The sequence below is a fragment of the Rhipicephalus microplus genome, chromosome 3 (assembly GCF_043290135.1).
Source record: "Rhipicephalus microplus isolate Deutch F79 chromosome 3, USDA_Rmic, whole genome shotgun sequence".
Lineage (NCBI taxonomy): Eukaryota > Metazoa > Arthropoda > Arachnida > Ixodida > Ixodidae > Rhipicephalus > Rhipicephalus microplus.
The window spans coordinates 87,946,801-87,962,905 of NC_134702.1; the positions used below are offsets into that span (position 1 = coordinate 87,946,801).

At 45.3% G+C, this 16,105-nt stretch overlaps 2 protein-coding genes across 3 annotated transcripts; both read left to right on the forward strand.

Annotated features, from left to right (window-relative positions):
• The first annotated feature begins 206 nt into the window (after positions 1–206).
• LOC119172645 (uncharacterized) lies at positions 207–10,027 on the forward strand. Of its 2 annotated transcripts, XR_012894315.1 has the most exons (4): positions 207–403; positions 1,247–4,532; positions 6,415–6,494; positions 9,355–10,027. XR_012894315.1 is itself a non-coding variant. In XM_037423803.2 (3 exons), coding segments are annotated over exons 1-3 (3,291 nt in total). In that variant the 5' UTR covers positions 207–400; the 3' UTR covers positions 6,417–6,553. The 2 variants fall into 2 exon arrangements, 1 of the variants encoding a protein (XP_037279700.2); XM_037423803.2 differs by lacking the exon at positions 9,355–10,027 and having other exon boundaries at positions 6,415–6,553.
• Positions 10,028–13,097: 3,070 nt separating this feature from the next.
• On the forward strand, positions 13,098–15,733 carry LOC119172628 (uncharacterized). Its single transcript, XM_037423785.2, has 3 exons — positions 13,098–13,257; positions 14,135–15,200; positions 15,615–15,733. Coding segments are annotated over exons 1-3 (1,071 nt in total). The 5' UTR covers positions 13,098–13,254; the 3' UTR covers positions 15,617–15,733.
• The last annotated feature ends 372 nt before the right edge of the window (positions 15,734–16,105 follow it).

Genomic DNA, 16,105 nt, shown 5'->3' on the forward strand with positions numbered 1-16,105 from the left:
AATAACAATCCACTTCTCTCACGCATTATCTCAGATCATCGTTAGCCTTGAAGAACAGAAGAAAAACCAGAGCTCAGGGCGTGAGCATTTTTCCTCTTCTGTCCAGTTGCCAGAGTTGCGCAACAGGTTAAACTTCTTTACCTGGCCTTCTTGAATTGATCGCAGCGCAGAAGAAGCCCTTTGGAACCGGATACTGCTTAGTTAGATGCTGCTGCCGTGAGGTGCATTTGTTGGATTCACACACATGACTCTTCACGAAAGACATGTCTGCAATGCAGCTCTCTCTTCTTGTGGTGTGTGTCTCTTTCTTTCACTCTTGCCACAGGTATAAAACGAGAGCAAGAAGAGGACGCTGCTTCAGCAGCTGCTCGTTCTACTGACTGTTCTTTCAGCAAAAGGAATGGTAGGTGCGCAGTATTTACTGTAAACGTCGTTAATCATATTTATACTAGCCATAAGCTATGCATGGAAGGGAGAAGTGTGTCGTGAGGTGATAAAAAATTCTGTGGAGGCTTGCTCTTTAGCATAATGCATACGCAGTTCGTTCGCTTCCGGCTTCATCTATGGCTTGGGAATATAAGGTACTCATTAAAGCGAATCACGAACTGGAAAGCGGTTAGGAATTGTGACTCCACATTGTAGTACATGCCTAATTACTTGGGCAACTTTGAACATTGCCTATTATTGACACATACCTATTCTTTGAGGAAAGTTACGAAGTACCATCATTTGCTTTTTCAAATAAATGGAGGTAATTTATAACTGTGTAATAGCTTTGAAGCTGTTGCCTATGTTTTTATTACTATATAACACATTACTGCCCAAATGAAATAAATGTGCGTGAATTTTAACGAAATGTAGTTATTCGCCATTTATTACCCAGTAACCAGCTGCTAGAAACCGAAAGCTTTTTCTAGGTATTCGTGTGTGATTTTTAAAGAATACACATCAAGCGAAAAACTGAAGGAACAGATTAATCGGCAGTAGTAATTTCTCTAACCATGCAAATGTAGATGAAGTGCGCTTTTATGAATATGAAGTGTTGAAATATATGACCGCGGAATTTCAGTCATCATTCCACATTTGTGCTAAAGACGGCTATTAGTGTGGTTATTTGTTACGATGCATCTCCAAACTGCATCGAAAACATTGCACACAAATACATTTTGTTCCCAAATGGTAGCTTTTTTGCACAATTTGACGTCTTATTGAACGTTTTTTTTACAAAATGTATTCCTCTTTGCAGCTCTACCTATACCTCATCCTTGGTTTGACTACCAGGGCCCTTGCCGTTCTTGTCCCTGGAAGCTATGGACCCGGATATACTACCTATGCATTGAGTCATGGTATCGGCTACTCTGGCGTTACCGGTTTTGGCGTCGGACAGGGTCTCGGCTATGCCGTGTCAGCTCCTGTTGTGGGTGGTGCCGTTTCGACTGCCTACCACGCTCCTCCACGTGTTACGACTATTCATGCTGCTCCTGCCATTACCACCTACGCTTCTGCTCCAGTAGTCACCACTTATGCTTCTGCACCAGCAGTATCTAAGGTAGCAACAACCTATCATGCAGTACCAGCTGTGACTACCTACTCAAATGGCCCAGCTGTATCCGGTATAGCCACCAGCTATACAGAAACCCCAACGCTTACTAGTGTTTACCGGAGTGCTCCAGCTGTGACGAAGGTATTCCCCTCTACACCTGTTGTGGCTACCGCACCAGCGGTTACCACATATGCCGCTCCAGCAGTTGCAAAGGTTGCCACCACCTATGCCACTGCACCGGTCATAACTAGAGTATACCAAAATGCCCCTGCTTTGACAAGGATATACCAGTCGGCGTCTCCATTTGTGGCTGCAGCTCCAGCTGTGCCTAAAGTTTCGACCACATACAGCACCACCCCAGCCATCACTCGCATTTACCAGTCTGCACCCGCTGTTGCCAAGGTTGCCACCACCTATGCCACAGCCCCAGCCATATCTAGGATTTACCAAAGTGCTCCAACTGTGACGAGAACGTACCAATCTGCTCCTATTCTGGCCGCAGGTCCAGGTGTTTCTAAAGTTTCCACCACATACGCAGCTACTCCTGCCGTGACCAGGGTCTACCAGTCTGCGCCAGCTATATCTAAAATTGCCACTTCATACACTGCTTCCCCGGCTATCACTCGAATTTACCAGAGTGCGCCAGCTACAACCAAGGTTTACCAGTCATCTCCGGCATTCGTTCCAGCTCCAGCTGTTACTAAAGTGTCTGCCCCCTACGCTACTTCTCCAGCCATCACAGATATCTACCAAGCTTCCCCATTAGCAGCAGCTCCACCTGCCATCACATATTCTGCTCCAGCCATTGCCAAGGTTAAGGCAACATACGCAACTTCTCCTGCGTTTTCTACACTCTTTCAAAGCGCGCCAGTTGTGAGGAAGTTTTACCAAAGTGCTCCAGTCATTGCCGCTGGTCCAGCAGTTACGAAGGTGTCTACTACTTACACCGCAACACCAGCTGTTACACGCGTGTATCAGTCGACTCCACTTGCGGCTGCTGCCCCAGCAGTAACCACATACACGGCTCCAGCAGTCACAAAAGTAGCTCCAACTTACGCATCTGCCCCAGCTATTACTAGAGTCTACCAGGCTTCACCAGTGTTGACTAAAGTGTACCAGTCAGCACCTTTTGCTGTGGCTGCCCCAGCTATCACTAAAGTATCCAACACATATCCTTCTTCACCTGCAGTGACCCGTGTTTACCAATCCGCACCCTTCGTGGCAGGACGTCCAGTGATCTCCACGTATACTGCTCCGGCCACGGCTAAGGTCACCTCCACCTATTCTTCTACTCCAAGTGTTACGAGAGTTTATCAGAATGCCCCAGCTATAACTAATGTGTACAAAACAGGACCAGCGTTTGTTACAGCCCCTGCAGTAGCCAAAGTTGCCACAACCTATGCATCTGCCCCTGCCATCACGAGGGTCTACCAGAATGCCCCAGCATTTACAAGGTTCTATAAGTCTGCACCAGCTGTAGCTACTGCTTCAGCTATTGCCCAAGTTCCCACTAGCTATGTCGCGAGACCAGCCGTCACACGCGTGTTCCAGTCACCTCCAGTGGCTGCTGCTCCAGTTCTTACGACATACACGACGCCCGCAGTAACAAAGGCCGCGACCACTTATGCCTCTGCCCCGGCTATCACGAGGATTTCCCAAACTTCCCCAGCATTCACTAAGGTGTACAACTCCGCTCCAGCTGTGGTCCCTGTTTCATCTGTTGCCAAAGTGGCCACCACGTATTCTGACGCCCCTGCAGTTTCAGTTGTGGCGACTGCACCAGCTGTCAACACATACATGTCTCCAGCAGTTGCCAAAGTGGCCGCGGCTTACACATCTGCACCAGCTATCACTCGAATCTACCAGACCTCTCCAGCTCTGACAAGATTATACCAATCAGTTCCAGCAGTCAGTAAGGTGTACCAAGCTTCTCCAGTCGTTGTCTCTGCACCACCAACGGTATCTAGGGTCTCCACCACAACATACAGCAGCCCACCAGCGTCAGCCCCTGCTCCAGCCATTGCTTCAACGACCTACCATTCTTCTCCCGTTATAACAACTGTCGCTGCGGCCCCTGTTGCTCCAGTTTTGACTTCTCCTGCGGTCACTACCACCACCTATCACTCTTCGTCAGCTGCAGCCCCCGTTGCGGCAGCTCCCGTTGTCTCCATTTCCTCATCGCCAACAGTCACGGCATCCAACCAAGCTGTTCCAAGTGTTGTCACTAACGTCGCTTCTCCAGCTGCTTCAGTGGCTGCTGCTCCTGCTGTCATTACGTCCACTGATCAGCCTAGTCCAGCCATTGCAGCTGTCGCAGCCGCCCCACTTGCCTCCGTCTCCAACGCTCCTGTTGTCACCTCCACTACCACCTATCATTCTTCTCCAGCTGAAGCTTCAGTCGCGGCTTCTCCAGTGCTTCCTATTGCCGCTTCACCGGCTGTAACTACGACCTATCATGCTGTTCCGGGTGTTCCCTCTGTTGCTGCTGCCCCGAGTGGCCCTGTTGCTCCGGTGTCTGCTGTCACTACGACAACCTACCACGATACTCCAGCCATAACATCTGTTGGTCCGGCTCCGGTTACCTCCGTGGCCGCTGGTCAAGACGTCGCCACAACCACATACCATACACCCTCAGCTGTTGCAACAGTAGCCGCTGCCCCTGTGGCATCTGTTGTCACTGCTCCAGCTATCACTACAACCACTTACCATGCTGACCCTACTGTGGGTGCTGTGGTGGCTTCTCCGGTTTTCGCAAACATTGAGGCTGTTCCAGCAGTTTCAACTACCACTGTTCACTCCACACCAACCGTGGCCACTGTCGAACATGCCGCTAACCAGTATACCCCAGCCTACCGCTACGGAATCGGCACTCTTGGGTACGGTGTTGGCCACTATGGTTTCGGTCATGGTCTTGTTGACTATGGACTGAACTATGGCTATGGTCTCGGCACTCCTGATGCTTACACGACCCTTCTTCGAAAAAAGAAGTGTGAGTAATTTACCTTCAGTAGAAGTGCCTAATCCAGCAGTAAGTGCAGTACAAATTCTGTAAAGAGCTATGTACGCATGCCTGAGCTCATGGTAACTGATTTTTTATTTTGATTTTTTTTCATACACAAAACTCAAATGTGCGGCAGAATTACCATGGTAAATATCAACTCACTTGAGTGCTTCTGATAATTTAATAGGATGTGGCGTTTTATGTCTCAAAATCGCAATGGGAATTTGATAGACGTCATAGTGGAGGGCTCCGAAAATTTGGCCACCTGGTGTTCTTTAACTTGACCTAATATCGCACAGTACATGAGCCTCTTCTATTAAGACCCCCCAAATAGCGACGAGCAAATCCATGGCCGTTGAATCAGCAGCTGAGCACACTAGCCACCGATCCATCGAAGGGGACTGCTGCTGATGAACATATGTGTTTGTGTGCGCATTGAGGCCACCAAAGTGCCCTCGGTGTGTTCGGAGTCAGTTAACAAGAAGCATGTTCTTCTAAACGTCGAAACAGTATGATGCGTGCATTCAAGCAATCACGGATTTTGTTTGAATAGTCTTTAAATATATGCTGCATGACTCAAATACTTAGGTTATTGTAGCCGAATTTGGTAACATTGTGCACGAAGTATCACTTATTTACAAATCAACCTTTACTTCAATTTTCTCACACTTCGCATCGGTGTTGGTGAGAGAAAAGCCGACCTACATGAATACATGAGGAGCCTCGCTAAAGGTTAAAAAGGCAAAACGGCAAAATCCCTGTTGCTAAAACTACTGTTGGCAAAGCCAAAAACCGTTGCATCAAGGAGCTTCAGAAACTTTGTATCGTGATATGAAAGTTTTAAACACACATAAACTTCTATACAATAAAGCAAAGGTTGCAGGCTTGAACGTTTCCCTATCAACCTGCAACCATCTTGAAAACCTGAGGCGGAAATGTTATAGGCCCATGTGCTCAGATTTGGGTGCACGTTAAAGAACCCCAGGTGGTCTAAATTTCCGCAGCCCTCCACTACGGCGTCTCTCATAATCATATGGTGGTTTTGGGACGTTAAACCCCACATATCAATCAATAAATACATCTTGAAAACCTGCAGCCATTTTCAAAACGTGGTTAATACGTGGCCTTCCGGCAAAAAAAAAAGTCTTTTCGTTCACAATACTTCTTTCCCAACTACATTGCGATTGTTATAACACACCTAGAATAGCAGATTTAAGGAGTCCTATACATTTCTTGGCTTAATAATGTGCCTGAATTCATTGAAGTTTTGTCGAACAAAACTAAAATGGGCCTTCAGGATTTCCATCCTTGGTTATTCTATACTAAAAACATATATAAGCTGAATAGTCATAGCTGACATCAAAATGGTCAGGCTAATGACATAATAGTATAGTGTGGTTAGATCCCATTTGGGCATAATAATCGAATATAGTAAGCGAAAGGCTGCAAGTGAAATAAGGTGGCGCTATGTCTCGTGTTATGCTGTAACACACTGTGATATTCTGCTTTATTTAGACAGGTGTGGTGTACTTTGTACAGCATGTCTCACTCATTCGAAATCATATTCAGCATTACTGGTTTCAGTGAAGGAACACAGAAAAACAGCGTAATTACACACCCCATAAAATTTCTAGGAGTTTTCTCCGAGTACTTAGAGTATTTGTTTCCTGAGAATTTATTAACGATATTGAAAGATCCTTCTATTGCTACAAGAAGTGAAATAGGATGCCTTTCCAGGCATAGCACACATATTATTACATGCTTTGCAAGGCTCAGAGCTCTATACATTTATCTGTGTTGACGTACCTCATGCGAAGTTGTCGCTGAAAGGTCCTATCATACATTTTGTGTCGATTGTATCTCTTTTCAGGAATTCCTCGGCAATTCCGATTATCAAGATACCAGGTGTAATTCAGCGCATGGCGAAACATTTTTTTTGGCGTGCCCAGTGTAAGTATTTATGATAGAAGCTTTTGTACATATAAATAAAAACATTTACATATTTTTCACTCCAAAGTTCAATGCTGTTGGCGAAGAAATTCAATGATGTCGGCGAAGACATTCTGCACATAGCGTGCAGAGTGTCTTTTGTGTGTTATACAACCGTGTTTCAGCGATTCTTGTATAAGCCATTTCAAAAGCAAACGTTATCGCAGAATTAATTTTTCATGAATGACCCTATTAAAGGCTATACTAAAATCTAAAAATACAGCATCAATTTGACCATTAGCGTCCAAAGCTTTATCAAATAAATCAATTACTATAACTAACTGTGTGATAGTGGAGCAGCCTTTTCTGAAGCCTTGTTGACAAGTGGTTAGTATCGACTTTTCTTCTAAGAATTCATTAATGCGACTTGTGATTATGTGCTCGAAAGCTTGCAGCATGATGACGTCAGTGATATGGGGCGGTAATTCTGTATTAACGATCGATCGCATTTCTTAAAGACTGGGACAACTCGAGCCATTCTCCAATCACTAGGTACTTTTGGACATAGCAAAGATTCTCTGAATAACACAACCAAGAATTTAGCAATAGTTTCGGCGTATCGCCTAAGGAACACATTTGGGATGTCGTCAGGGCCAGGAGTTGTTTTGGTTTTTAAGTTTAACAACATAGACACAATGCCACTCTTGTGGAGTGCGAGACGAAAATTATTCTCGGACATGCGTTACACCTCCTCAACTTCAATTTACATTGATCACATAGCATCATTCAAAAACAAAAACAAAACAGTAATGTTTGTAAACAGAGTAAGTATAACTGAAACTGACTAAGAAAATAGAAGCGCATACCTTTAGTGCATTTGCTAAATAAAAACGTAATTAGGACGCAAATAAAAATAGAAAAGAAAATGAAGACTTATAATGTGCGAATAAACGCAACATTACGCACAAGAAGAGAGAGAGAGAGTAAGAAAGGAAAGGCCGGGAGGTACGCACAAAAAGACAGACGCATATAGTATATAGGGTGCTTCAGGTAAGCGAAAAAAAAAACAGTCTTAGAAAAAAGTGATTAAACGCAAACAAATAAAACCAACAACAAGCGTTCGTCCTCATGCACCTCTCGTTAGTGTGCTTTTTACATATTACCTAACTAGCTAAGTAAAATCAATCATAAGATTTTTTTCAATATTTAATAGAGCGAAGAGCATGCCATTCACATCGGCCAATCCAATTGTTAGCGACAACGTACAAGCTATGTCAGATATGGCTTAAAGCGGACACAAAGCCACACAATTTCATGGAGGTAGTAAAGAAAGGCTTTTATGTAGAATTAGTGGCTGTGGACATCGTGACAACAGCCTAAACTTATTCTTTCTGTTTACGTACTTTGTTTTGCTTTTTTATTCTCTTTGGTTGGTCAGCAAGCACTTGCGTATAATGCAACCCATGTGCTAATTGTCCTCTTAACCACGCAGCTTTTTTTAAGCCGGCCGTAAACATTACGGTATAGACATTGTGTACAAAGGCTTTCATAAGCATTAACGGATATGAGTAACAAAAATTGCCTCACTACGAACCGCTGGTCCACTGAAAATGAAGGTAACAGACGAGTGGAAATTACCAATCGAGACTTGTAGGTAGACGCAGCCAGTAATTGATAACTTTTATTGAACCGTAGGCACAAACCCAGTGATAAACCCAGCGGCCGAACGTTCCAAGTTCGCGGATGCATATAAACAAAGTGCTTCAGCGGTACGTAGAACGAGAGAATGCTATAGACTACGGCAAAGACAAAGGCGGCGCCTAAAAGGCTTCGAAGTGCAGGGAGCCTATAGGATGAGCGAGGACGTGCCTCTTGACCTGTGCAAGATGTCAACGCTCGAATTCAGCACGAGTTCCTGTCTCTGAAGTCTGCGCATACGTGCCAGGTCTGTGACTATCTGTGGTTCAACTCGAACATCTCTGCACTGAGAAGCAACCTAGAAGCAACCTACGCGACATAGCTGAAGCCTCTGAACAAACTAAAACCAACCTAGCAACAACCTATTGAAGCAGCCAGATTAGATTTCGAAATTGTCCAGCTTCGCCGTTTCATGTTTGTCGAGATGATTACACGCTTAGGTATGTGTTTTTTCAGAGTTTCATAAAATCCGGCGAGATATGAAACGAAACTTTGTGACTGCACGCACCTGTCACCCCACTGCAGCGCTTTCAAGGTTGATTTGACTTAACAAGCCGTGCACGCAGCCTTATAGTATTTATTTGACCAACCCCGAGACTATACTTTTCAATCTAGCACACATGTTCTCATGTGGCTCCCACAGAATTGAAACACGTGCGGATATGCTGTTTGTTCTGCCTTCTCATCTTTAAAGTAGTTAGTAAATGTATATATTTTAATTTCAGAAAACATTCCGAATAATGTAAAATATAGTGTACTAAACCCGAGCGTGCCAACCATTGTGTTGGTACATTGGAAATATTCACACAAAACTTGTTACTTCACACAAGTGTTACATAAGATAGTTGCAGCGGTGGTTCTTTTGTATGATATACATTTATCCACCAAGGCAGCATGGTTCATTTAAAGTGAACGCGCCTTGTGCTGTTGTCCCCGAAGACTTTAGGAACGTACTTTCGCCGCAAAAGTTCATCAGTAAAGTGCAGGTGAGAAAGAAAAACAAGAAGAAAAGTTTCGAAGATTTGGATGACCTGGCAGTCAAAACCATGACCACTGAATGCACAATCGCGGGATTTGGATGCTTTACCGCGTGTGCTCGAGTTGCTCATGAAAAAAGCTTCACAAATGCGTCTTGTATTGCCAACCGCTTCTCTCTTTTATTCTAAGATCCCGGTTCACGCAGAGCGATGTCACCGCCTGGGATCGCTGAAGTGAAGAACTGCGCAAGTGACACTGGCGAACGCCGGCAGTGAGTGCTTCGATAGGCTCTCCAGCATCCGCGGCTCAAGCTACGAACTCTACTTCCCACCCTGCCGAAGCTCTTAATGACACATGCATGGGCACAGGCCAAAGTTACCCTATTATTGACAACGTGCATCTAGGTGTTTAATCAGTAGATATTAGGTACCAGTGTAACACGCTTGTTAATGTCATCTATGCGCGCAATCGAACATGTGCAGTGGGCGTTTACGACTTCAGTATCATTAGGCTTAAATCACGACACCTTCTGTTGCCCGTTGGGACGGAGATGTCCCCCTAGGCGTCAACTTGGCTGCATCCACGTCTGGCGGTTTGATTGCCGTCAAACCTATAGGTATTGAACATGTGGTCATTCATCATTGCACAATACCCAGTCAACTATAATCCTCTAAACACATGGTTGTTACCTGTTCTTATGACAAAGATGTGAACCGTGTTTTTATTTTTTTGCATGATAACACTCAATGTTCTACAACTTCTGTGTCTTTTGCTGCAGAAAATGTCGTGTGCGCTGGACTAGTGTTGGCTGTTAAGTTGCCCTTCACTGAATATGGGCGTCCGTACATTAATCTTTCTGGCACACAATAAAGCTGTTTCATCACACCAGCAAAGCTTGAAATATTATCTTCGTACACTGGTTTCTCGATTATAAACATGCTTTAATGAAGTGCAAGCGAAGCCATTTGAGTGACTAATTCACCTTGAGCTTTCGTTTTTGATTTCTCAAGGAATTTGCATGTCCACATCAGTGTAGACTTTCAGAGCACATATTGAAAGAGTACGTCTTTTCAGAAGAGATACATTGCAGTTATATGCTAAGACAATTGCAACAGACATGTGGTATATAGTCACTAAGTGGTATAATATATAAAAGTAAATAAAAAATGGCAGGAAGGGAAATTCTTCGGTGCTAGCGTGTCTACGCTTTTTACCCTTTTCTCCGCCATAACAAAGGAAAGGTAAAGGACAACTGTCAATACGGGGCTGCAGGAGAGGGGGCAGGGAGGGAGGCTACACTTTTGGTGAAGGCGAAAAAAACTGAAGCCCGTATACTTAGAATTAGTTGCCCCTTAAAGTGCACCAGGAGGTCGAAATTTCCGGAGCCCGGCATTACGGCATTTCTTACAATCAGTTCGGGGTTTTGGAACGGTCAACCCGACAATGATTATTAGAAAACGAAATCATAGGCTTCGATACTCGAATATGTATTTCCCATATAAGTACCAATGATTGCAGGAGGCTGTTAATAAAGAGGAACGAATCGTATACTTTCACATGCTTTCACATATAGGTAAATAAAACAAAAGTGAAGTGATCCTAATCTAGTGACGAGAATAAATATAGGCACACGCTCACGTTTAATGTCGGAAATTTATGCTGCGACCTCCCAAGCGTTTCAGTAATATTTTTATCTTCAGAGGTTATTTCTTTCTTTATTGCCGTTAAGGGAATAGTAAGTGTACTTCCGTACAAAAAATATTTTCAGGAAGCCCTCTACGGACTTCCATCCTATCTTCGCACCGTTTAGACACAGTAACTAACTTTGGCAACCCAGCCCAGTCGGTTTATATACAAGAAAATTGACGCTGAGCTTTATTTAAATAGTATTGCAACAGTTTTTGCCGTTCCCCTGAAGTATTGTATCAAGTGCAATTTTGTACTAAAAAACATACAGAAAAATTGAAACGTGCTATGCACTTGCTTGCAAAGTATCCTGACTTTTTCAACGCCCATCTACATTTGCAAACCCACTGTCATATCGCGTGAGTTTGATGGAATAACCACCAGGTCCACGTTTTATATCATCTACGTTTATATGGCCATGGTCGAATCATGAGAGAGAGCCTGGCGTCTACGACTTCTCAGAAATTACAATAGGTTCTCATATCCGTGGCGCACACCCACGCTGGGATATTGACCAGAAACGTGGTAATCGTTAAAAAAAAACTTATAACCAGACCAGAAAAACGTTATTCACGCTTAGGCAGCTAAGTGCCACAGTGGAAACTTTATACGTGGTGATATGTTACGTTGCTCTCTATTGATTAGAACATTCCCCTATATTAAGTAAACGAGTGGAAAGAAATCGGAAAAAAAGGTTACGATTTTAGCGAACCGAACACATCGTAACGCGAAATTAAACTGCAGCTGACCCTGTAGAAGGGAATCAAGAAACGAAGGCACAAGACATAGCAAGAGCGAACAGAAAGGCAACGAAAGTAATTGAAGTCGTCAATAAAGCAAAAGTCGCTCCACTGTCAATTGACTGCGCGACAACTATGTGATATTACCGTTTTAACTGACAAGATGCATGCTGCTTGAGGTATCGATGGCAACAATAATTTTTCAACGAGGTGAAGACTACAAAGTTATCACGTGAAAATATACTGAACCACTCACCTTCCTTCTCAGTGTAACTTGTAAAAATGTCGTGGTAAAAAAAAAACGCTTGTAAGTATCAGTGAACTGATAGCAAGGACACTCCATTTCTACGTGTAACCACAAGGATAGACACACGTTCCTAATTTTTCGGCCTGCTTACCAACCGTTCAACTGCATTGGTAGCGCAGCCAAACAATAATTTACCTTTTGGTAAGCAGTCACGTTATGAAGCCCTCCACCCCCCCCCCCCCCCGCCCCTCCTTGCTCTTCTTGCGCTCTATAGACAAGATGCAGAAGTTTTCGATAGCAGAGACAACAGGAACATCATTTCGATTCGTGTTTAAAAACAAAAGAATAATTTGACATCACTTCATACCTCTTAATTACTGCCTAGAGAGCTTCAGTACGGCCAGTGGAATATTCGCAGTGATTCTGGAAATTCAAACATAAGAACACTCACAATACTTAAAACAGTTGCTCCTCAAACTACGCACATCTTTGCCAAGAGTTAGTTTTTTCACAACGCTGCCACTGTACTCTCTTGTTTATCATGCCAGAATACATTTTGGAGTTCAATAGCATGCTGCTTTATCCCGCGAACAAGTTCCTGTAAGATTGCAGCCTAATTTGAGCGCAACCAAAAAAGCACGATGCTGGATTCACTGATTGAAGACGCCCTTCCCCAGAAAAGATATGCGATTCGTCTCTGTTTACCCACATCTGACAACAATAGAGGCTGGTTTGCCGTGCACTGTCATCACCCCGCTTGAACTAAATGCACCAAAGCTGCTACGCCTACTACCGGCCCAGTTTTCATCTCGCATCCTTGAAGCCGCCATTTACTGCCGATTTCCTGCTGTGCGTGCGCCACTTTACACGCACTAGGTGCAGTACATGACACTCGATGAAATACTGGAAACGCTATCTTCCAAGGAGGAGCACCGCACGCCTCACAGGCACAAAAGCGTTTCAGCGTGGCGTCAAGCACAAAAAAAAAAAAAGATAGAAGTCAAGTATCTTGGGGCGCGAGGCTGGAGAAAGGCCGCGCTCGTTGACCTTCGCAAGGCTAGCCAGAATCAGCATCTCTGTAGTCGCCTTTCACCGTCTTCATGGTTGCAAAAATCCTTGCCAGCCTTCACCGTATCGATATGCTCTTCTTCCGCCAGTGTAGATTCTGTTTGGCTTTCGCGCGTTGCGTGCGACCTTGTTGTCTCTTTTTCATGTGGCTCAGTTTTGAGCCCATCAAGCCACCACCGTGCCTTGAGAGAGACGTCGGCGAGTGCATCATTCGAATCGCGTTGTGGTTCCACACCCGAATCCACTTTCTCTCCACTGGTTCACCCTTGCCCCGCATCCTAACTTTTTGGGTATAAAAGCGCGACTTTGTAGCCGCAGTCTTTACGCTTCCGCTGATCGTCTCAGCACCACTTCAAAGCCAGCCATGGTAAATACCGATACCCGACACTTTTGAGCGCATTTTCACTGTTTCGGAGTCCGTTCTCGAAGGGGATAACGCTAAATACCGTTTGACCAGGAGGCGCAAGGAATATTTCTTCAGGCCGTACTTAGTCTGCAATAGCACTCTGAAAAGGTTTTGCTAATCAATCACATTGATATTGAAGCAGAAATAGTGATGGGCACCGCTAGAAAAGAACACTTGCCTACCCAGCGAACAGTGCTTACCCCAAGTATCTGAGTGCACTTCATATGCGCGAATTCTGGCCTCACATCGGACGTTCATTCATGGGCCTCTAGAGAATCGGTTAAAGTATATAGGATACTGACAACAAGCACTTAGACAGAGGCAAATTTCATCAGACTATTTATGATCACAAGGTGTCATTTGGGAGATGCATGCACTGAAGACGTAAAATTCGCTCTTTAGCAAGCAATATTTTTGTAAGTCATACGTAGCGAAAAATCAAGTGATTTTACGACTGTTCATATGTGGCTCTGAGGCTTTTCATCATCAGGGCCAAAACGTTTTTCATTGGCAGGGTTTGCGGAAGAGTAGCTTTGATTTTGACTTTAAACTTTGCCGCTGCACGATTATATGGTACTACGTATATTCCCTAAAGGAGCGAAAAGTTCTCTCAATATGTATCAGAACTACTCTCGAATTAAAATAGAAAACCTACAATGATTACCGTGACTAAAGAACTGCTCAAACCTAGCTTACTGCACTCTACTTGTTCAAAATGTTTTGCATTGAGAGTACCAAGGCATTTGTTATAAACATAACTTTACTGATATTCTTACCCAGTGCGTGTGATCTCAATACAACTGAAAAGATCTCTCGCTTACTATTTATCCCAATCCAGATCCGCGCCGTCGTGTTCCTTGCCTTGGCCTCCTATGCCTCCGCCGCCGGAAGCCTTGGCTATGGCCTAGGTCTTACTCACTATGGCTTGGCTCATGGCATTGGCTACTCTGGATTGACCGGCTATGGACTCGGCTATGCCCCTGCTGTGGCTCGCACGTATGCCACATACCACGCTGCTCCAGCCGTCGCCACTGTCCACCATGCGCCTGCTGTGGCCACGGTAGCTCACGCTGCTCCAGCCGTTGCCACGTACCACGCCGCTCCCGCAGTTGCCACCGTTGCCCACGCTGCTCCAGCCGTGGCTTATGCCGCTCCAGCTGTTACTAGCGTTTACCGCTCGGCTCCAGTTGTGGCCGCCGCTCCAGCTGTCGCGACCGTTGCCCATGCCGCTCCAGCTTACACATATGCTGCTGCTCCAGCCATCACTAGCGTGTACCGCTCTGCTCCAGTCGTAGCCGCTGCTCCAGCTGTCACCACCGTTCATCACGCTCCAGCCGTGACTTATGCCGCTCCGGCTGTCGCCAGCGTCGTCCGCTCGGCTCCAGTTGTCGCTGCCGCTCCAGCTGTTGCCACTGTTGCCCACGCCGCTCCAGCCGTGACTTACGCCACCCCGGCTGTCACCAGCGTCGTCCGCTCTGCTCCAGTTGTGGCTGCCGCTCCAGCTGTTGCCACTGTTACCCACGCCGCTCCAGCCGTGACTTACGCCGCTCCGGCTGTCACCAGCGTCGTCCGCTCTGCTCCAGTTGTGGCTGCCGCACCAGCTGTTGCCACTGTTGCGCACGCCGCCCCAGCCGTCACCTACTCTGCTCCAGCTGTCACCGCTGTGCACGCCGCCCCAGCAGTTGCCACCGTTCACGCTGCTCCAGCCGTTGCCACTGTCCACCATGCTCCGGCTGTCGCCACCATTCACCACGCCGTCCCAGCTTACGGCTACGGAGTGAGCAGCCTTGGCTATGGTGTTGGACACTACGGATACGGCCATGGTCTCCTTGGCTATGGTCTCAACTATGGCTATGGCCTTGGCTCTCCCCTCCAGTACAGTGCTCTCCTCCGCAAGAAGAAGTGTAAGTACATTTATTCTGAAGTTCTCCTGTACATCAAGCAAAAAGCAACCTTTCCGAGCATTTGTAAATTCTCGATGCTGTTCATTCGTGAAAAAATAGTGCGCTCATTTTCTCAAATAAGCCGCTTAAAGATTGTAGTACATAGCAATGTTTGAAATACTGAGTGCAGTAAAATCTTATGCAAACAGGCTGTGGTATGCAGGCACTTTTTCGCCCGGGTAAAGTTAGAAAGAATGTAGGCATGCAATAAAATTGGCTATAATCAAGCTAGGAGGTGTTAGTATGAAATTATACATCGTTTGTGAAGCAGTGGTTCTCAGCGTCCGTATCGTTTGCTCCCATGACAGTCCTTACTCTTTTGAAATTTATTATGTGAAAGCAAAATTAAACTGTGTTTTTATTTATTCTTTTCAGAAACAAGCTACATAAGCAAAACAATCTGGCAGAATCTACACATCAGGGAATCTCAGCGTGGTGCGCTTCTTTAAAAGATAGCACTCGTGTCTATGATCAAATAAAACGTTTTTCCTTTATTCCTTTCGGTGGATGTTCTTTAGATAGATACATACAGTAGCTGGAAGGCTTTCATGAGCAGCTAGGTGCTGCAGCACTCTTCGCAAGCCGGTGTTTGCATCACATGTCTTTTCCGAGGGTGCACAGATGTCCCGAGGGGATCTTCACGTGCTTGTGCCGTGGAAAACGTGTTGGTTATTGGAATACTTACAACTGATTTTTGGTTTGGGGATAGGCTATTAGTCGGTTATAACACTAATGGCGTGTAGGTCACCCCCGTTGAAGCCTTTTCAAGACGAGTGTTAAGGCAGGTGGAACGGCGATATTGTGTTCTCGTCGCTTCGTTACAGCACAGAGATGTCTGCTGACCATTCTGTACTGCATTTTAGAAG